Source organism: Salvelinus sp. IW2-2015, linkage group LG24 (assembly GCF_002910315.2).
Source record: "Salvelinus sp. IW2-2015 linkage group LG24, ASM291031v2, whole genome shotgun sequence".
In the NCBI taxonomy this organism is placed as follows: Eukaryota; Metazoa; Chordata; class Actinopteri; order Salmoniformes; family Salmonidae; genus Salvelinus; species Salvelinus sp. IW2-2015.
This window is the reverse complement of record NC_036864.1, coordinates 1,680,290-1,703,585: the sequence shown is the minus strand read 5'-3', so window position 1 is coordinate 1,703,585 and position 23,296 is coordinate 1,680,290. Positions and strand designations below refer to the sequence as shown.

General features: G+C 43.4%; 1 protein-coding gene across 1 annotated transcript in view; it reads right to left on the bottom strand.

Moving 5' to 3' along the window:
- Positions 1-3,358: 3,358 nt before the first annotated feature.
- Positions 3,359-23,296, bottom strand: part of cerk (ceramide kinase) — a 40,894-nt gene continuing 20,956 nt past the window's right edge. The window contains exons 2-12 of the mRNA XM_023969720.2: positions 20,055-20,177; positions 19,774-19,896; positions 18,949-19,074; positions 17,901-17,967; positions 15,283-15,428; positions 9,433-9,507; positions 8,799-8,951; positions 8,413-8,607; positions 6,977-7,188; positions 5,759-5,967; positions 3,359-4,740 (exon numbers count right to left, since the gene is read on the bottom strand). Coding sequence (XP_023825488.1) covers positions 4,629-4,740; positions 5,759-5,967; positions 6,977-7,188; positions 8,413-8,607; positions 8,799-8,951; positions 9,433-9,507; positions 15,283-15,428; positions 17,901-17,967; positions 18,949-19,074; positions 19,774-19,896; positions 20,055-20,177 — 1,541 coding nt within the window. The 3' untranslated portion in view covers positions 3,359-4,628. The remainder of the gene's footprint in view (positions 4,741-5,758; positions 5,968-6,976; positions 7,189-8,412; positions 8,608-8,798; positions 8,952-9,432; positions 9,508-15,282; positions 15,429-17,900; positions 17,968-18,948; positions 19,075-19,773; positions 19,897-20,054; positions 20,178-23,296) is intronic.

Below are 23,296 nucleotides of genomic sequence, written 5' to 3'. Positions count from 1 at the left end.
GCAGAGAACTGGAAGGAGAGGCGGCCAAAGGAAGAATTGGTTTTGGGGGTGACCAGAGAGATATACCTGCTGGAGCGCGTGCTACAGGTGGGTGCYGCTATGGTGACCAGCGAGCTGAGATAAGGGKGGACTTTACCTAGCAGGGTCTTGTAGATGACCTGGAGCCAGTGGGTTTGGCGACGAGTATGAAGCGAGGGCCAGCCAACGAGAGCGTACAGGTCGCAGTGGTGGGTAGTATATGGGGCTTTGGTGACAAAACGGATGGCACTGTGATAGACTGCATCCAATTTATTGAGTAGGGTATTGGAGGCTATTTTGTAAATGACATCACCGAAGTCGAGGATCGGTAGGATAGTCAGTTTGAGGTTGTGGTGATGAATGTATAACAATGCACAACAGATCTTCGAAATACTGCCTAACAACATAAATCTCTTCTAACAACGTGTTACGCAGTAGTTGTTTTCTATCCAACCATGCAATCTTTTAGATAAACCTTGTATCCAGTCAATTAAACTCTCAGTGAACCGAGCCTCATTTGACTCGAGTTGCCTGAGAGTCATCAAATGCAATATGGTTAATAGTATCATCTAGAGGGGAATGGAAGACATAGACTGTGTCTCAAATGGCACGCGATTCAACTTTCGACCAGAGCCTTATGGGCCCTGGTCAAAAGTAGTGCACTATGTAGGGAATAGCATGCCATTTGGGATGCACCCATTGTTCCCATTGGACACCAGGGCTGATCTGATGGGGCTCAGCGAAGGGGAAAAAGGAGGAACATTACGGAGTGTAATTACTTTAAGCACCATTAGGGATGCAATAACTTGGAGTGGTTCGCTACAAAAACAAGTCCAGCTAGGCTGGTCTGAAATGGACAGAGAARAAGCTGTTGCAGTATACACACGGTCCTAATCAACTGACTAACTGTCTGGTAGAGACCAAGGTTGGAGTCAATTCGAATTGAATGTAGTCAACTTGAATAGCTTTTCATTTTTAAGTTTATTGAGAAGTCATTGAAAATAGACTGGCTTTTTACAATTATTGAATTGGAATTTCAGTTTAAATCCTGAATTGACTGCTTTCAATAAAAAAAAAAWTTGACCTAAACCATGGTACCTGCAGAAGCCTGTTACTACACCCGAGGGTAAATTGCTACAGGCAGAAAGRTCTCTGCTCACCTTGCCATGTCATGCATCATCTTATGTTTGTAATTAAACAGGAAGTAAATGACAGCAGCAAATGCCAGTGTTTTGGGAATGATATCCGACARCTGATTATTGTGGATGGCAATCATTCGACCGCAATGAAGCATGGCTTCAATTGTAGACAGAGAAAGGCTCCTAACCAATACYGTCTTTACCTCACCACACTCTCTCCAGTGTTCACTCCTGTCTGACTGTGACCTCCCAGTAGGTAACATTCTCTCCAACCAGGCCTGTGAAGTTTTTATTAGTGTCCCACTGAGAGGCTGTGTAGGGTTACATTGTGAGGGCCRGTGTAGGCCCAGCCGGCACAGAGCTAGGGGTTGGGGTMATTGGGTATACACAGCTCTCATAGCAGACTGCCTAGTCTGGCACAGTGGCGTAGTGTGTGTGGTCAGTCCTCTCATGGCCTGCGGTGATGGGGGCCACGTATCAGGGTGTTTGAAGGGAGAGTGTTGGACTCATTGATCTGTGACAGTCTCACAGGAGTTCTGTGAGGAGAAATGGAAACGGGAGGACTGCTACAATCAATAGACGGATAGAGCCCTGCGGCAGCCAGCAACACTTTGGGTTCACTCCTCTGATCCTGGTTCTTGCTCCCCTCTGCTCACAGCCACCACCTCAGGAAATACAAAACGCTTTCCCCAGCTCTCCCTCTCAGAGGGGGTGGCAGGTAGCCTAGTAGTTAAGAGCGTTGGGCCTGTAACCGAAAGGTCGCTGGTTCAAATCCCTGTGCCGAGCAAGGCAGTTAACCCCCAACAAGTACTCCCCGGGTGCCGATGACGTTGATTATGGCAGCCCCCCCACACCTCTCTGATTCAGAGGGGTTGGTTTAAATGCAGAAGACACATTTCAGTTGAATGCATTCACTTGTGCAACTGACTAGTTATCCCCCCTCAATGTGGTGATATCTTTTGTTATCTTCCCAAAAAATGTGAACCTTTTAAGGCCCCGAATGGTTTGCTTACCCAGTTCTGCATCACATGGCCTTACGGCTTCTCCTGCATCGCTGCATCGGCTCCTTACCTGGAGTGGCTGCTTCTYTTGCCCATTAGAATGCATTACCCGAGCCCAGCTGTGGCTCTTTAGGGCCCGAGACTAGGGATCAGTGTAGACAGCTACTATCCTGGGTTCTGACAGAGCGGAGCGGTCTCAAGGTGGATGGGAATGGAAACTCGTCGTCTGGGTAAAAATGCAAGTGTAATCACACTCACAATGAGTTGTCTCCAATCTCCAAGCAGTTTAGGTGTGAGCCAAGGACAGCAGCTGGCTGTGTGTGAGTTTATTGTTGCGTCTCAGGACGAAGGCCCGAGTTCTTGAGAATGAGACAGCGGGTCCCGACGGGAACGCGACCCGCAATCCGCTTTCAATGAAGACACAGTGAAGCCCGAAAGATGGGAGGAGAGAGGGAGGAAATTGAATGCACTCTACGGGTAGGAAGAGGAGATCGGAAAATTACATTACTTCATTGCCATGCCGGTCCAGATAGCACCGTAATGTATGGGCCATATCAAAAACAGTGAGCGAGACTGGGTGGATGAACAAATGTGTCCGAGGCAAAATATCTCTCCATCGGACGCCAGGGGAGAAGAGAGGAGCCAGAGACAATTTATATCTCCCCTGCAGTCGTTTTTATGTAATAAGCCCATTAAATGCTGTGGCGTCTCATTYGTCCCTTTCCCCGGTAAAGCATATCTGTCAGCGGAATGGGCTTTGCGGCGCATCCAGCATTATGGAAGACCCTTAGAGATAACAGGGAAACATGTATTGGTTTCATGTAGTTAATTTATAATAACATCCTGTAAACCATGCCAAGAGAGGATAGGGATGCCAGCCACCGACAGGGCTGCGTCTGGGGCCCGTTTTTCAGTCTGTGCTTTTGTGTGTGGCAAATGTCCTTCCTGTTTTAAGGAATAACAAGTGAAGAGACACGGTTAAGAAATGAACAAAGAACATACATAGACCCACTACAAAACCTGCGCAGGGTTGATGAAGGCTTTAAGTTTATTAAAAGCCTCAAAGCCTGCTGTAAAAAAATACAATTTGCACTTGACACCAGTCACAATCTTCAAAATGCCCTCCCACCATTTCGAGAAAGATAAAAATGTTCCCACGCTATTATTAGTTTAAAAGCACTTTATTCAACTGACTCCAAAACATATTCAATCTTTATCAAATCATAATCCACATCACAGGTTAGTTACACACAGTTTGACATGTCATCTTGAGACCGGCGAGATGAATGGACTACGTAATATTCAGTCATTATAAAGCATTCAGCAGAACTCATGTGTTGGTCAAAACGTTCCCCCATTTCAGCTGGCTTAGCGAGTTTTGGTTCCACACAGATATATGTATTGTGCAGCAAACAGACTAACATCAGCCAGTTCATCAGAATCTGACAGCCACATAAACCGTACACCCACAGGGAACATTATAGCACTACCTGATTCACTCACAGCTCAGAGTTGAAATATAATCATGGCTTTTCACAGCAACCAGTAATGATCTTGGAGAGGTTTCCAAAAGAACAGGCCCGAGCCTCCCACAGTGTTGAGAGTTTAGGTTTGTGTGTGGTCTCACAGTGGCAGATGATAGATGTGTGTGCGTGCATGGAGTGTGTGTGTGTGTCCTAGAGTTGGCTGATGTTTTGGCTGTAGGAAGCAGCATCTGTCTGATGGCAGGCTGGTGTATAATTGTAACGGCGCTAACTCATCATGATGGCACTCTCACAAAGACATTACCCTACACACAGAGGACAACCCACTGGCAGCAGCCCCCCCCCCTCCCCCCCGCTAGTGAGGGGGCTACTAGTCTTAACTAAATAACTTCTATATAGACAAACTGTTGCTCTGTGCCACAGGTGCGATACTTCCTGGGAAAGCAAAACCACTTCGGGACCTCTGATTACCCATGAGTTCCTCTGCCCTCACATTGTATCACAGCGGTACGCAGAAACAGTGAGGCATTACTGACAGTCTAGCTAAGTGATTTCTACTTCCATCACATTGTCTGTAGACGTCCACGCAGAACGTCAGTCGCATACTTGATTGAGGCACATAGAACAGACGCCTCCTTTTCTTTCATCTCATCATGGGTCTCCATATTCTCGGGAACCTGTACTACAATCTTGTGTAATTGCGGTAGATGCTCGCTTAAGTTCTGCGGGGAGATGCATCAGGAGAGATACTTGACTGGGAAGGGAAAGCTCCATATGATAGCCTGTATTTCTTGTCAAAAGCGCAAGCTGATGGCAATTCTCATCGAATAAATGGGAAGTCTGAAATACATGACAAACTGACTTTWAAAAAAATAAGAAAGTTAAAATAAAAAAAGTAATGCAGGACACACATGTGTGGTTGCAGGAAGAGGGATAAAGGGTCCAAATGCAGGACTTTCTAGCACACTTCGGGACAGTTGGTCACCTTAAGCTTGCCACGAGAGACTTGATCCTTCTATTACAGAACATGTGTAAGTGTCAAACGTGGTCCCCCTCTCGACACCTCGGGCAAATAGTCTGATCAGCTGGCAGTGAACACTGTAGAGAGAGACACACACACACACACAGACAGAAGAACAGTAACACATTTATCAACATAATGAGTGTTSGTTTCTARTCTGACTTTACTGTTCATATCACAGATGTAAAACTAATTCGAATGGAGATCAGGTTCCAAGTTCAGAAGCTTTTACTGTCCATTTTAGAGTAAAAACTGAGATTGCTATTTAGCTTTCACGTGGCTTGGTTACAGAAACACTGTGATGAGACTCGGAATGGTCCAGTAGGTAGTGTGGCAGTTAATGCAGTATAGAGACCCTGACTTTTTAATAAAAGTTCAACTCAGATGATGCCACAGATTTTATTTTCCAGTCAGTCACACTGGTGGTTGAAATAGTATTTGTTTTCTTTTAAATACTTCAGCTGTGCTTGACTGAGCTTGCCTGGTGCAATGGAACCAACAGAACCAATGGAATAGTCACAAATGTGTATACACTGCCCATCAGGCAATCTCAATCAAACACTTAACCAAGATTTAAAAAAAAATACAATTGAAGTCACCTACTAATATTGTGTCTAGCAGTGATAGAAAGCAGCCTATTTCTTTCGGTCTTCCTTTTTTCTTTATTTTTTGGGAGCGATCAGGGTTATCACCATTAATTATCTCAGCCACTCATTCGCTGACTCATTCCGAGAACAATTACTGGAGAGGAAAAAGGCAATAAATGAATGGACTAAAAGTGAGTAGGCTCTTAACAGTGGAAGGGATATTAAATTAGATAAACTAGGATTACACAGCCATGCCTCATTGGCAAAGTATAATGGAGCATAAAGTCAATGATGTGTTCAGGAGGAAAGCCACCTATTGTGCTATATAAAGAACTCTACTGACATCGYGGTGGTGGAGGGAGAGCCACCATCATGCTATTTAAAGATCTCTACTGATGTTGTGGTGGAAGAAATGGGACCACTGTGTGTGTGTGTTTGCACGTGGGTAAACCTCAAACGTCTTAAATCTCCTAACAAAACCAACATGTTCAAATTCCGAATAGCATACCTCACTTGTATATCCGCATGAGGCAAGATCTCCCCATCACAGTTCCAGTTGCTATGGCCTGTGTCGTCGTTGGGATGGGCCGTACACACTTGGTTACAGATCTTCTTCCCACTGGTCTCACTCAGATCCACCTCCGAGATCACGCTGCTGTGCTTTGGAACAAAACGGAACCGTCGCACACGGTGCACCTCCACAAAGGACATGTCAAACTGCGGCGGCAGAGAGGGATGGAAGTTAGGGGAGGRAGGGATGGATAGAGGTAGGAATAAGGAGAAGGGAGTAAAGACAAGAGGGGATGGATAGAAAGTAGGGAAAAGAAGGGGTCAGTCAACAGTACCAAAGGTCTCAATCTTTCACTGCTCCAGAAAACAATCTCCCTTTATCCCCCCCCCATCACTACTCAGTTCTACTCCACAGACTGTCTGAGAGGAGCGTGTCAGAGCGATTTATTCTCCATCGCATTCACTTTATGACCGGGCCTGGTTAGTATTCATACCAAGTGTCCCCTAAAAAGCTTTCTGACAAAACTATGAATACACTTACTGGCCCTCTCACTCCTTGTTTCGCTCCGTGGTGGATGGGCTATGCAGATAGTACAGAGGTATAATGCAATGAACATCCTACCGTCCCACCTGTGTGTGTAGCAGTATGCGCAGGAGGATGATGCAAGTTATCCAGAGCGCTTTGTAGAATTGGGATATCGCTTTGAAGAATTGGGATATTTGCGAAAAAGTGAGAGAGCGGAGTGGGAYGCAAGAGAGTGTCTGAACTGAGGTATACCCCGATTTAGAAAGAGCTGTGTCAGCCAACTAAACCGTGAGGTCTGCAAGCAAAGTACAGGGCAACGCTTTCCCGCTCAATCTCCATCTCTCTCTGCGAAGGCTGAGTAACCCATGACATGCAGTACGTGAGAGAGCAGAGTGACTGAGTGAGTGACTGAGTGAGTGACGGAGGAATTCTCCGTCTCCTCCTGAACTCCTTGTGACTTTCAAAASTTGTACTGGCTTGATCCACAATACATCACCAGAGATTAATATGGTTTGAAAATAATCAGTACTTACTTCGCAAATATCTTTGCTAAATCGTATAACGTTTGGCGGGGGTGATATCCACCTCTGATTGAATCATCTTACATCTAATGATCTTTTATGCTTGCCAATGTGAAAATAAATAAATGACAGCAAATGTTTTTCTCAATAACAACTCAGAGTTCCCCACCTGGTCSTCCTTGTTGGTGTGTCGTATGAGGTGTCGGAGGAAGTCGAGGCGGGAGGCCTTGCGTACCAGGATGAGGTCCGTGGTGCCATCGGCCAGGTGGGCATAGGGCGACAGGCCTCTAGGGCTGCGAGSRCAGGCACAGCTCATACTGGCAGCGTTGATCGCTAGGAACTTCCCCCGGATCACCCGCCATACACCATCACCGCTGGTCTCTTTAAACACAAGTTGATCGATTAAATGTGTCATCCCTTTGGGGAAATTCTTCCTACAGTGCTGCGTCTGTATTGTGCTAGTAAAATATAAAACACTCTTGTTGAMTCTTTGGGTGCTCTAAAATCAGGAGCGAGGCTGGACAAAATAGTTTGTGTTATTACACTCATGTGATGCCACTCGGTAACAGTCAGGTGAATCAAAGTCTTCTGCCATTCAATTACTGGTTGAGTGGTTTAATGGGGGATGTACAGTAACTCCAAAATGTCTGAGTGTTTTACGATAATATCCCTGATCGCATGGGGAATATTATGTGATCCGAGTCCATAAAACGCTTAATTATTCTACTCGTCTCGTAAAACAAACTCACAGGAACGATAACCTGAACCAACATTAACAAGTCCCCAGGGATTAAAAAACAAATACATTTAATTGGAACGTAAATGATTAGACRTCTTTAAAAACTACCAATCGGATTATGATTAGACATTTACAAACTTTATTGTAGGTCTTGGCATTGTCTTAGCTCGGGAACCTCTCAAGTGTCCCTCACACATTAACATTTCGGGAGGCTTGTTTGCGACGTGGCACCCAGCCGGCGTCTTGCCCCATTGCTTAAGCAGTTGTTGGAGATTTGATCGCCAAAACGTGTGCAGCAAGTCCACCGCCAACTCTGGCAGCCAGACCAACTATCTCCCTGATTAGTGGGGTTCTGTCTCCCTCTGTCTGTGTCTGTGTGTGTGTGTGTGCGTGCGTGTGTCCCAGCACCACAGGGACCTGTCGCCTCAGCCAGCTCTCCAGCCAGCCACGACAGAGAAGCCGGAAATTAACACCAATTAGAGTCCCGGGAGATGAGAGGAGAAAGGGGATCTCTGTGGCTCTCAGTAAACTCTACTTATCCTCCTATCTGCTGCTCAGAATAAACAAATGCCGGCTGAGAAGAGAGTTTCCCATTTCCCAAAAGTGGGGACTGTAGTGTGTGTGTGTATGTGTGTTGTGGGGTAGATAAGGGTCTGGGATGAGAAGAGTGGGCTGTGAGGAGTGTGTGTGTTCAACACCAAACGGTATACTATGACTGTCTGTAGGGCGTCATGGCAGTGAGAGAGAGACAGACAGACGAGGGAACAGACGTGGGGGACAGGAGGGACATCAGCTTTATCAACAGACATAGCATCAGGGAAAAGACTACACACAGCACACACTTACAGAGGACTATAACCTCTTACCCTTGTCAGAGTTCTCTTCAGCCATTTTGTGGACATGATCCCCTGAGAGGAGGTGCCCATTGTTGGCACCCTGCTCACAGATATGGCACCCAGTTCTGCACTTGATCTTGTCTCTAGGGTTCCCCAGGTTGTCCTCAGCGGGCAGGAAAGCGACGGTCCCTTCATAATACTGATGGGTCAGGAACGTCTTTAGGCCTGCAACAGAAGCAGTGTGTGGCTTTGAAATCCTGATGTTGACATTGTGTGAAATGTTTAGTTTCTCCACTCATTCCTCCCTTTCACTGTAGGTCATATTCGGAAATTGAGATTTTTTGTTTTTTACTACATAATGTAGTAACTAATTGTCTGACTGCAATTGTAATGACAATTATAACTCCATTATTTACCTGAGAAGTCGTATCTGGAAGGCCCCATCCAGCGCTTCCTCTCGCTGTCCGTCAGCACGTCTCCGTAGAAACCGTATCCGAGCAGCGAGACGGAGTACCTGAGGAAGGTGTTGTTGTGATGGACAGAACACACGTCCATGGGTTGGGAGTCACCTGGAGGAGGAACACACAGACAAAAATGGACAGAAAGGGCCTTATTCAACTGGTTGGAATGATGTCACGGAACACTCAATATAGAATAGTCTTGGTGTCAGGGTCAATGCCATTTCAACATCAGTCAATTCAGAAAGTGAACCAAATTCCTCATTGAAAAGCATGGAAGAGAMCTGGAATATCAGTGTCCTTCCTGAATTGACCCAAACCCCCTGGACAGGACTCTAGCAGAGTGCAATGTTATCTCTTTAAACCACACTCCAGACTGTGTGCATGGGACAACACAAGTGTACCTGCAGGACTTAGGATGCTGTACTGTACCCGGACATAGAATGCTGTACTATTGAGAGATGCAGCTAATTGTGAGCATTGTCACCGAGATATTTTAAGAAATTCTATTAAATCTCTACGTGGACAGGTAGAAGACAGATAGACCTGTTTGGTACGGAGAGTATGTGTTTGTGTGTGTATGGCTACTTACCCATGATGATGTGCAGGGCTGAAGTCACTGGATCGTTGGTGCCTGTTGTAGAATAGCAGATACAGTCAGTCGAACCTGTTGGATAGGAGAGATACAGGCCTCGTCAGTCACGTAATAGTATCTTGAATCTCAGGACAAATCCCAAACCACCAACTTTGGGGGCCGTTTTCCCAGAAACAGATTAACCCTAGTCCTGGACTAAAAAGCATGTCCAATGTAAAATCTCTATTGAAATGGCCTTTCACCCCAGGACTAGGCTTTGTCTGTATCCAGGAGTTATCATTGTTTAAGTGTTTAAATATGGTTTTATTGAATCATCAATGGCCATAAAAGTGTTTAATGAAGAGAGTTTTGAGATGGAGTTAGWTAAAGAGTTTAAGTAGTTTTATTAGGCAGAAAAGAGATGATATGTACCAGGGCCAAAGAAAGATATCATAGCCAATGGGTCTGTCTGGATCTGGGCAATCAGCACTCACTACACAGGAAATGAGGGGAAAGCGAGACACAAACCCTTCCTGGCACTTGAGAGAAATGTTCCGTTTGACTTCGAAATCTCTGATTTGATATTATGGTAATAGGTCTCTATCGACCGTGCGCTACCGTTCAGCCTGGGGACAGTAATTTCAGGCATATCTGTCACAGTTAGATAATTCACGATCTGTTGAGACGAACCAACGACACCAAGACAGACYGGTGAGGAGACAGACTTATTTCCTATTTCCATCTCTACAGCTAGACTGCAGACTGATGCTAGGTATGCTTCCCAAATGGCACCCTATTCCCTAATAGGCTCTGATCAAAAGTATTGCACTATATAGGGAATAGGGTGCTGTTTGGGATGCAAGCTAGATGTTTTCAGCTGACTCAGGGAACCGTGACAGAACAGAGAGCCTGGGAAATCAGCCCTGCCGTTTACAGATGGACTCATTGCTTAGTAATCACACTCCTCTCTTTTCAGATTGCTCTTATCAASAATCGGACAATGACACAGCAGAGAGTAAAAGGGTGCCATGGGCTGACTGGTTTGCTTCTCCAATACTTTTTGAAAAGTTATTGAATTGAAAACTTACTGTCGTGCTACAGACTGGTTTACACTTCCATATTTCTTACTCAAGTGAAGATTGAAGATGTGTGTGTGAAGGAAGCCTGGCTGTCTTGGGTGTGTGACTGTGTGAGCCAAGCATGTATTTATTATGGATCCCCATTAGTTAGCCCTACTCTTCCTGGGGTCCAGCAACATTTAAAAAACTTTACAATACATTCACAACACACTGTGTGCCCTCAGGCCCCTACTCCACCACTACCACATATCTACAGTACTAAATCCATGTGTATGTATAGTGTGTATGTTATCGTGTGTGTGTATGCATGTGTCTGTGACACATTGTGTTGCTTCACAGTCCCCGCTGTTCCATAAGGTGTTAAAATGTTTTTTTTAAATATCGTTTTTTTAAATCGAATTTTACTGCTTGTGTCAGTTACTTGATGTGGAATAGAGTTCCATGTAGTCATGGCTTTATGTAGTACTGTGTGCCTCCCATAGTCTGTTCTGGGGGACTGTGCAGAGACCTCTTGTGGCATGTCTTGTGGGGTATGCATGGGTGTCTGAGCTGTGTGCCAGTAGTTTAGACAGACAGCTCGGTGCATTCAACGTGTCAATACCTCTCATAAATAAAAGTAGTGATGAAGTCAATCTCTCCTCCACTTTCAGCCAGGAGAGATTGACATGCATATTATTAATATTAGCTCTCTGTGTACATCCAATGGCCAGCCGTGCTGCTCTGTTCTGAGCCAATTGCTCTGAGTCAAGTCCTTTTTTTGTGGTACCTGACCACACGATTGAACAGTAGTCAAGGTGCGACAAAACTAGGGCCTGTAGGACCTGCCTTGTTGATAGTGTTGTTAAGAAGGCAGAGCATTGCTTTATTATAGACAGACTTCTCCCCATCTTAGCTACTACTGCATCAATATGTTTTTACCATGACAGTTTTCAATCTAGTGTTACTCCAAACAGTTTAGTCATCTCAACTTGCTCAATTTCCACATTATTTATTACAATATTTAGTTGAGGTTTAGGGTTTAGTGAGTGTTTTGTTCCAAATACAATGCTTTTAGTTTTAGAAATATTTAGGGCYAACTTATTCCTTGCCACCCACTCTGAAACTAACTGCAGCTCTTTGTTAAGTGTTGAAGTCATTTCAGTTGCTGTAGTAGCTGACGTGTATAGTGTTGAGTCATCCGCATACATAGACACTCTGGCTTTACTCAAAGTCAGTGGCATGTCGTTAGTAAAAATTGAAAAAAACAAGGGGCCTAAACAGCTACCCTGGSGAATTMCTGATTCTAACTGGATTATATTTGAGAGGCTTCCATTAAAGAACACCCTCTGTGTTCTGTTAGACAAGTAACTCTTTATTCACATTATAGCAGGGGGTGTAAAGCCATAACACATACGTTTTTCCAGCAGCAGACTATGATCAATAATGTCAAAAGCTGAACTGAAGTCTAACAAGACAGCCCCCCCCAATCTTTTTATCATTCATTTCTCTCAGCCGTTGGGTGTAAGTGCTGTGCTTGTTGAGTGTCCTTGCATGCTGAAATTCTGTTGTCAATTTGTTTCCTGTGAAATAGCATTGTATCGCGTCCCYCCAAAATTCCAGAAGTTTACTAAGGGTTGGTAACAGGCTGATTGGTCGGCTATTTGAGCCTGTAAAGGGGGCTTTACTATTCTTTGGTAGCGGAATGACTAACTTCCCTCCAGGCCTGAGGGCACACTCTCTCTATTAGGTTTAAATTGAAGATGTGGCAAATAGGAATGAAAATATCATCTGCTATTATMCTCAGTAATTTTCCATCCAGATTGTCAGACCCCGGTGGCTTGTCATTGTTGATAGACAACAATACTTTTTTCACCTCTTCCACACTGACTTTAGGGAATTCAAAATTACAATTCTTGTCTTTCATAATTTGGTCCGATATCCTTGGATGTGTAGTGTCAGCGTTTGTTGCTGGCATGTCATCTCTAAGCTTGCTTATCTTTCCAACGAAAAAGTCATTAACTTCTTAGCGCTAGGGGTCAGATTATTATTATTATTTTTAAAATAACATGCTCATTTTTCAAAATAAAAGCTTGAAACTATGTCTAAAACCTGGTCACAGCCTGAGAAAGCCATTGGAAAATGAATCTGGTTGATACCCCTTTAAATGGAGGAGGGGCAGGCAACGGAACTGGGATAAAAAAAAGATGCATTTCCTCAGGTTTTCGCCTGCAAAATCAGTTCTGTTATACTCACAGACAATATTTTGACAGTTTTGGAAACTTTAGTGTTTTCTATCCTAATCTGTCAATTATATGCATATTCTAGCATCTGCACCTGAGAAATAGTCCGTTTACCATGGGAACGTTATTTTTCCAAACATAAAAATTCTGCCCCCTAGCTGAAAGAGGTTTAAAGTAGTTTGGAATATCAGTGGGCTTTGGGATTCATAAATACGTCTTCATCTGGTTGCTCCTCATTACACACCAGCAAATATTCTTTACATCGTCAACATATGAATCACAACAAAACTTATTGTATGACCAGCCTTTGGAACTTTGGTTTTTCTAGATATGGCTACTATATTGTGATCACTACATCCTATGGATCTGGATATTGCTTTAAAGCAAATATCTGCAGCGTTAGTAAAGATGTGATCAATACATGTTGATGATTTAATTATTATACATACCCTGTTAGGTTGACTGACAACCTGATTCCTGCTGCAGGCACTGGTTACAGTTTGAAGTTTTTTCCTGAGTGGGCAGCTTGATGATAGCCAGTCAATATTTAAAAATCACCCAGAAAATATACTTCTCTGTTGATATMACATACATTATCAAGCATTTCRCACATATTATCCAGATACTGACTGTTAGCACTTGGTGGTCYATAGCAGCTTCCCRCAAGAATGGGYTTTAGGTGAGGCAGATGAACCTGTAGCCATATTACTTCAACAGTATTTAACATTAGATCGTCTCTAAGCTTTACAGGAATGTGGTTCTGAATATAGACTGCAACACCGCCTCTGTTGGCATTTCTGTCTTTTCGGTAGATGTTATAACCGTGTATTACTACCACTGTATCATCAAAAGGTATTATCTAAGTGGGTTTCAGAGATAGTCAGAATATGAATGTCATCTGTTACAAGCAAGTTATTGACTTCATGGACCTTGTTTCTTAGGCTACATATGTTAATATGGGCTATTTTTAGCACTTTTCTGGGTTGCTTGATTGTTTTTAATGMTTTACTGGGAAGCTTCTCAGAGGTAGACTTACTCATGTTATTTACATTGGAGCTGATAGTGCAGGGTGAGCTGCAGGGTGAGCTTCCTACTGTTGCACACCGCCTCAGTGCTAACAGTGTAATTCTGGTTTATAGGCTCATGATTACTGCTTACAATAGCTGTAGGATAAACAGATATATTCGGCGCAATTAGGGGTACATCAATTAAATCACTTACATTGTGTTTGCCAATGCCCCTAAGATCTTGTACATTTGATCCAGCATTATGACGACTCATTGTCACAATGGTAGGGATTAACTGAGCTGTTCCTGGATCATCTTGGATCATTTACCAGTCATTGTTTCGACGCAGTCATTTTCAAACAACAAATCTTAACACCCAGTCAAAATATTCACAGAAGAGAGGAAACTAGCTACTCTCGCWGCTAAAAATATCCCTCTGAATTTCCAGATTTTTATCTAGGGGACATTTTCTGCAGTTTTGACTCACTTCCTCATTCAAATCATTCCAAAGCTTCTCTCACTAGCTCGGTCTGCCTACCTAACAGAACATCAGTCAAGGTTCAGTCGTTAACCTGAACATAGCACCGAGAAAATATGGGATAAGACAATGTGAATGTGTTGAGCTACACACAGCCACTAGGTTTCTAGGTAGGTTACCTGATAAAACCGTGGACTTGGATACTCTAACCAAGGCTGTATGAGTGCTGTGTTGACCTTTTTAAACACTCATACTATTCAGTGAAAGTCTATTTGATACCGAGAGGTTCTGTTTGCCATCTTACCACGTCTGATTAATACATCGTTATTACTTTGAGTTATTATTTCTCCTGGTATATGGAACCGCACTACACCATGACAGTTGGTTATCACTATCACTTATCAGCCTCAAAATTATGTTTTGATTGATTGATAGGTAACAACATTTAAAATGTTTATACAGGCTAAGCAGTGGCAGCAGAAAAGGGCAACAMWWRACCTCATGAAACCTGTCAGTGGGACGCCAACCAAGGCAAATGCACAACAAAAAACGGTGATACTGTGAGTCCTTTTCTCTAGATATATAGTGTCAACTGGCTTATAGTAATCATTTCATCTTCATCTGACTGACTGGAAAAAGACTGTAATTCTGGACCCCAGCAGCAGCAGGCACTCAATGCTAAGTAGCAGCATTAACCTACAGAATCACTGAAGCTATAGGCCTAACCAGCTGTGATTTGATTCTCCTCCTCCATCTTCAACCTTAGGTCTTGTGAAGTAATGGATTTCACGGTGGTGAAATGTATGGTGATTTTTTTTTTTTTTTAAACTGGTCACGAAGCACCACAGGCCCCCTCTAATTGAGTTTTGAGTGATAGACTCTTYAGAACCACCTGTGGGACCACAAGCCCTGTTGCTATAGGGATTCCTACTCGTAACTCAGCAACAGCCAGATAACAGAACATGGGGACTAAGGTTAGCCACCGTGGGAGTCAATCATAGCCATGGCCTTTACCTTACCATAACTTAACTTCTCCCATTCTTTCCTCTCCTTTGCTTCTCTCCTCCCTTCTCCTCCCCTCTTACCTGCAGGGATGATTCCGATGCGGAGCGCACATGGAACCAGGTCCTGGTTCGGTTGGTTCTGGTCCACTCTGGAATCACTCTGGGTCCTAGAGACCAGGCCGTGGACAACCTCGCTGAACATCCCGTCCCCTCCCACACACACCACCCTGAACAGGGACACACACACACACACACACACACGATATATGAAAACACTCCATTGAGACCAGCCTTAGGGTCTGTTGGTTTTTGCTATTTCCTTTCAATGTGTGTCCAATTAAGACCTAGACAACCAGCTGAGGGAATTTCCTAACTAAATCAGTGACCATAATTGATTAATCCTAGAATTCATATGTCGGGTCAAAATGACCCAGCCTAATGTTGTTGTTTTTGCTGTACTGATTCCCCCAAAAATGTCATCATCTAATATTCCAGAAATTCCTGAAATAATGTGTCTTTAATGTTCTAACATCCTAGTTTATTATTTACATTTTTTAAGTAAGAGTTTTTGCATCACTACCTCAAGTTTTCATATGTGGGTCAAATATGACCCATATGTATTTCCTATGGAATTCACTACATTGCACTCGTCAAACTAACCTTTCTTTTTGCTACAACAATAAAATCTAAGCAATTAATAACATTAATTAAATATCTTGTTTTTAAAATGTTCATTAATCACCTTTTTTCATTTCTCCTTTTTAACTCTTTGAGTAAAAGGAGTTTCATAAGGAGGCTCATAAGAATGTGGCCAGATATACAACCAAAATGGTTTTACAGATGCTGGATGAGGAAGCCATTGGTGCCTCTGACTCAGAATCTGAGCTATCCAATTCAGATGACACAGACTATGTGYCTGTGGGTCAAGTTGGAGTTGTGGATGCACCTGGTAGTCCAGCTGTCCTAGATGATTCTACAGATGGGGAGGATTCCTCTGAGGAGAAGTGAGTAAAAAAGGGGTCTTACTGGAGTGAACACCCCTGCCCTCCCACTAAGGTCAGGACCAGAAGCCATAACATCCTGAGGAGCTGCCCAGGGCCTGTGCCGGGGAAAACAGTTGCGTCACCAAAAGTTGCCTGGGAGCTGTTCATTAGTGATAACATCGTTGAGGAGGTCCTAAAGTGTACAAATTTAGAARGACGGAGAATAGCGACAGCAAAAGGGACAGAGTGGAGAGAGGTCAACAAAGAGGAACTAAAGGCCTTTATTGGTTTAACCCTCCTCGCCGGCATGGAGAAAAGGTGGGATGTCTCCACACGGGAGCTATTTTTGGATCCACTGCAGAATCCAATGTATAAGACCACTATGTTGGTCGGAAGACATCCGTCGCTACCGGAGGCTTGATGACAAGAGAACCAGAGTGTTCAGAGAGGCAACGGATCACCTGGCAGCCTTCCAGTTTGTAGAGGAAACTGTAGAGGAAGGTTCATCCACAGCGTCACAGTGGATGAGCAGCTGTCCTCCAGACGTGACGCTTAGCATTCCATCCAAAGAGTTCAATCTTGGTTTCATCAGACCAGAGAATCTTGTTTATCATGGTCTGAGAGTCCTTTGGGTGCCTTTTGGCAAACTCCAAGCGAGCTGTCATGTGCCTTTTACTGAGGAGAGGCTTCCGTCTGACCACTCTACCATAAAGGCCTGATTGTTGGAGTGCTGCAGACATGGTTGTCCTTCTGGACGGTTCTCCAGTCTCCACAGAAGAACTGAGGCAATGGAAAGACGTGGGGTGATGAAAGAGAGCCATGCCACCACCACTCAGAGCAGCCAGGGCTAAAAGAGGAAGAGGTGCCAGCTGTGTCCAAGTSCAAAGGATAGAAAAGTCAGCTGCTGGTGTTTTCAGTGCAACACATSCGTCTGCAAAGAGYACAGTCACATGCTTGTGGTTTGTAACAAATRCATGGACCACGACASYAYAAGTAAGCATCACACACATGCACACKWYGTTCCCTTYMRKKKTYMWKSYTTYYWWWWTTYMMMAWTKKTWRKKKTKKYSKTTWWWWTKRWKRAMYTTKGRWTTTKRAAWWAAWYKTTTGRAAWWWTWWWAAAMMWKSYTWARGKYGKTTTWWTTTKKTYYTYKMMMYWAAAARGKTTKRKWKWKYRWRAKWRAWWKRWRSWAAWATWTKCYAATAKYYWYWATRGMMWTTMWGRAWWTKYWRWMKWTGWWATSGWKSWRWTGRARMKSKWSWAAARMSAYTWMWAACAWTWMWAKSWYYAWWKMAAGGTCCAAATCATCACTCAAAATWATTATGTTCCACAAAAAAGRATMATATTTTTGACCYATATAAATAAAACACAGATATTACATTATCGGGTCATTTTGACYTGGCAAATGCATTCTTGGGGCGCCATGTTTACAATGCATCCTAGGGTTAATCAAGTACAATGGAGGCGTGAAAACCCACAGACACTCTGCCCCCCTAAGCTTTCATGTTAATGCTGTTGTATTGATACTGCTATGAATGTCCACTTTGTTCTCAGCARTCTTCTTCCCTCAGACATGAATGCATTGTGGTTGAACATTAACTGTTTTGTACTGAAATCTTCACTTAGTCTTTTGCACCAACAAAGTYATTTCTGACTGAGATGATAAAGTCTATGCCCGGTGATTGAAGTGTCTTCCTGCCGTGTCTAAAACGCACCCGTCACATTGCTTCAGATCTACCTCCGTCTTCAAGTGATCCCTGGCGTGATTGGCACTCTCCGTAACTATGGAAACAAGTTATATTGTCACTATTAAAAAMCCATGACGAATACCTCACAAGCTTGTCAAGACGTTGCACACACAACCAAAAAAATAGTTAAGCCAAGAATCCTGCATCCAGTATTGCTCTTCCCATTGTCTAAAAGGGGGGGAAAATATGTTTTTGACCATAAAGGGGTTCCAACAAATGGTGACAGGCCAACACCAATTAAAACACCTCGAGCTATGGGTCTGGGTCCAGCCTTAAACCCATGACAGTCCTATGGCCGCGAGCTGCCAATACCCTCGACTAGGGCTCGGCAACTCCAGTCCTCGGGGACCTGATTGGTCTCACACTTTTGCTCCAGCCCCAGCTAACACACCTGACTCCAATAATCAACTAATCAGGATCTTCAGTTTAGAATGCAATAAGTTTTAAAAATCAGCTGTGTTTGCTAGCGATGGGGAAAAAGTGAAACACCATTCCGGCCCCCGAGGACTGGAGTTGCCCATCCCTGCCTTAGCTTGGGAAGATCATGAATTGTCTATGTGATGCCTCCCCCTGCCAATACCCTAGACCCCTCAAACTCAACTCTGGCCCTTGAAGCCAACTCCAGTACTCGTTTTCATTTGTCCACTCTAATCAGGGTTCAGATTTAGACCTGGCACACCAAGTGGGTGCAATTAATTATCAGGTAGAACAGAAAAATCAACAGGCTCTGGACCTTGTAGGGTAAGAGTTGAGTACCCCTGCCCTAGACGATCCATGGTCTTCCCAAAGCATCCCATGAATCATAGATGTGTTTGGAATGGATTCCCATGTTTATCGACTATCACAGCTTCCATTACAGTGTTCCATTGATGGATGGTGCTATAAATAAAACCATATTCTTGGGAGTGGTTGGCGGGTATAGGCTGTTTGCCAAGTCAACAAATAAATATTTGCCGGGCCATAAAAGCTCATTTTTTATTTAAATGTTAATTTAGGYCCTCTGACAGGAACTCACCGATCACGTCGGTGGAGATGGAGGCTCGGGAGAAGAGTGGGGCTACTCTCTGCTCGTAAATCCACTTCCCGCGTTGTTTTCCACTGTAGGGATTGATGTACACTAGCAAGCGTTTCGGTCGGATGCCTGCAAAGTGAAGGAGAGCCTGTTTGGTCATTAAAAATGGAGGACTCAACATTTAGTTTAATGGACGGTAGAGTGTGACTGTCTGACAACTTCATGAAGTTTCATTAACCAACAAAACTTTACAGAAATGCTCCGTTATCAAACTGACATCCTCTGACTGATTCTCTTAACGTTCTCCAGAATAAATTGTTGGGAGACTGAAGGCTGGATGAGCAAAAAGCATTGGAAAGATACTTCTTGGTAAGATGCTAATGTGAGTATTATTAATGTGAGTATTGTTTTGTTATGGTGTTTGAATGTTTGTTTGATGGTGGGAAAAGGGGGTACCAAGCCAAGTCGCCCATGGGCATACTTTACCCGTAGGAATACTTTGTCTAAGAACACTAGTTAGAACTGGGCGGACCATCCGCTGTATTTTATTGGTTAGTTAGCTAGTTGTATTGATGCAGGCTAGACTAGCTTAGGGGTGTTTTTGGATATTTATTCTTTCTTTCCTTGGGTCCAGCTCAGCCCCCCCCCCCCCCATTACCGTGTATTTAAACAATAAACCATTTGAGTTTGACGGTAAATTTAAAGTTGTCTGTGGTTTTTGTTTTCACTGTTATAATTTGCATGAGTTATGTTATGGGTCTTGTTTCCATCCCCCCTAGACTGCAGGGACAAAGAGACTCGTAACAGTCTGCATTGAAAAGGACATACTGAGTAGTGAGAGCTGGTTGTTGATCGTCTGGACCCACTGTTGACGCTGTGCCTCGTCTAAGCAATGGAAGATGATGTCTTTACAGCGCCAGCAGTGATGTTTGGTCCTCTCCGTGTAGGACACTATATTTAGAAAAAGAGAGCGAGCAAAGACAGAGACTGAAAAGTCAAGAAGGGTACCATCATTCCAACGAATTCATGGCTTGTTAGGGTAGATTAAACAAAACAAAATGTCTGCCTCCACAAACCATCCCATGCCAGATGATGTATCCCTCCCCTACCTGTAAATGCATACGGATACAACAGAACTTTATGCTTCCTTCCACCATCTTTGTTTGTTTGGTCTTCCYCTTCAGTCTCTCTGGCACCAACTATCTCTGACACCAGCAGAAAATGGTGGTCTGCTGTAAACATTAAGAAACACAGAACAACAGTTAAGTACCCCATAATAACACAGAAATTACACAAAGGACAGATTGACCTGAGGTCAGGATTTAGAATTCAACAATAGATTCGATATCAAAAAGGCAAAAATAACCTGAGGTTAAATTTACTTGAATGGGCATTTAGGGTCATATTCCCCAGCGGTTGCATGAATGAAATCAAGGAACTTTATGTCTTGGGACCATGTGAATGCTTGGAATGAGCCTTCCTGTTTTGTTGACTTTCCTATTAACAGGCTGTGGGCACTACAGCTTGCATCACCGTATGCCAGTAAACATCTCATGTGACCGTGCCACACTGGGATTAGGGTGACAGTATCAGAGTCATTATGGCTTTGTTCAAGGGAGTGGAAGGTTCAGACCAGCCACAAGGTGACGTTAATGATCTACCTCATAGTCATATACAGTACCAGTCAAAAGTTTAGACACACCTACTCATTCATGGGTTTCTTTATTTTCTACATGGTAGAATAATAGTGAGGACATCAAAACTATGAAATAACACATGAAATCATGTAGTAACCCAAAAAGTGTTAAACAAATCAAAATATATTTTATATTTGAGATTCTTCAAAGTAGACACCCTTTGCCTTTGACAGCTTTGCACACTTGGCATTCTCTCAACCAGCTTCATGAGGTAGTCACCTGGAATGCATTTCAATTAACAGTTGTGCCTTGTTAAAAGTTCATTTGTGGAATTTCTTTCCTTCTTAATGCGTTTGAGCCAATCAGTTGTGTTGTGACAAGGTAGGGGTGGTATACAGAAGATAGCTCTATTTGGTAAAAGACAAAGTCCATATTATGACAATAACAGCTCAAATAAGCAAAGAGAAATGACAGTCCATCATTACTTTAAGACATGAAGGTCAATCAATAAGGAACATTTCAAGAACTTTGANAAAGAGAAATGACAGTCCATCATTACTTTAAGACATGAAGGTCAATCAATAAGGAACATTTCAAGAACTTTGAAAGTTTCTTCAAGTGCAGTTGCAAAAACCATCAAGCGCTATGATGAAACTGGTTCTCATGAGGACGCCACAGGAATGGAAGACCCAGAGTTACCTCTGTTGCAGAGGATAAGTTCATTAGAGTTACCAGCCTCAGAAATTGCAGCCCAAATAAATGCTTTGCAAAGTTCAAGTAACAGACATCTCAACATCAACTGTTCAGAGGAGACTGTGTGAATCAGGCCTCCATGGTCGAATTGCTTGGGCCAAGAAACACGAGCAATGGACATCAGACTGGTGAAAATCTGTCCTTTGGTCTGATGAGTCCAAATTTGAGATTTTTAGTTCCAACCGCTGTGTCTTCGTGAGACGCAGAGCAGGTGAACGGATGATCTCTGCATGTGTGATTCCCACCGTGAAGCATGGAGGTGGTGGTGTGATGGTGCTTTGCTGGTGACACTGTCTGTGATTTATTTTGAATTCAAGGCACACTTAACCAGCATGGCTACCACAGCATTCTGCAGCCATCTGGTTTGCGCTTAGTGGGACTATCATTTGTTTTTTAACAGGACAAGGACCCAACACACCTCCAGGCTGTGTAAGGGTTATTTGACCAAAAAGGAGTGTGATGGAGTGCTGCATCAGATGACCTGGTCTCCACAAATCACCCGATCTCAACCCAATTGAGATGGTTTAAGATGAGTTGGACCACAGAGCGAAGGAAAAGCAGCCAACAAGTGCTCAGCATATGTGGGAACTCCTTCAAGACTGTTGGCGAAGCATTACAGGTGAAGCTGGTTGAGAGAATGCCAAGAGTGTGCAAAGCTGTCATCAAGGCAAAAGGTGGCTACTTTGAAGAATCTAAAATAAAATATATTTTGATTTGTGATATTTCATAGTTTTGATGTCTTCAATATTATTCTACAATGTAGAAAAAAAGTTAAAATAAAAGAAAAACCCTTGAATGAGTAGGTGTCCAAACTTTTGACTGGTACTGTCAGAAACGTCTAGGTGTACAGCCTAACCTGCATCATGACGAAAGCCACTTTTTGATTATGAAAATGATAGAGGGCAGCAAGAACAACACTTGAAAAATGATCACTCATAATATGAGCTGCTCCTCATACACACTGCAGCAGGGTACCCCAACTGGTGGCCCTAGGGCCGAATTTGGCTCGCATGTGATTTTATTTGGCCCACCAAGTTGACCCCCCCCCCAAAAAAAAAAACACTGTTTAATTTATTCAAAGGAATCCCATGCATAACAGAGTGATATGTGATCGTATAGAAATGTAAGCAAGCTACGAAATCATTGTTTTAGTCAAATGTTATATCTGTTTGAGCTTCTTGCAGTCAATTTGCAGTTTAAAATGATTTGGAAATATGTTCCGGGCCCCCTGACCATCCTCTCAAGAATCTAGTTGATGATCCCTGCCCTATAGGCATGTGTGTTGTACCTTTTAGTGTTGTGACATGGACAGTCAGCCAACTTACACACACTCGGTCAAGCATAACCATTGGTTCTATATTTAGTCATATTAACACATATTATTGTCGACATAAAGAATAATGGAGCTTTGGARACATTCCAGTACTGGAAATGCTAAACAATGAGAATRGCGGTATTCCTTGTACATTCTCCAGTATATTAGCGAMAGTATATCCACAGAAGGGGTTATTCTTTAGTCACATGTGGACTCTGTCTGATTAGTGATAGCAGAGAGATGGGACGGGTGACTCCAGGTTTACAGCCCGTCATAATCATAAGGTCTTGGGCTTAATCTGTTTTATCACTGTGACGCTATGGGCGTATGACATGACGGAATAAACCAAACTGATTCACTCCAATAAAAATATGAAATACGTTGATGAAACACTGGGTAAGTGGAAGTTCACTGGCACAACGACTGACATTCCAACGGACCCAAAGTTGCTCTGCCTTCACATGGCATAACGCCTAAGAACAAAAAAATCTGGTCAGCAAGAAACTGTCAACGCGAGGAAAGTGAACTACAGTGTCATGTGTACATTTCCCGGCCTCGGTCATCTGCGGCTGGGCCTCGGTCATCTGCGGCTGGGCCTCGGTCATCTGCGGCTGGGCCTCGGTCATCTGCGGCTGGGCCTCGGTCA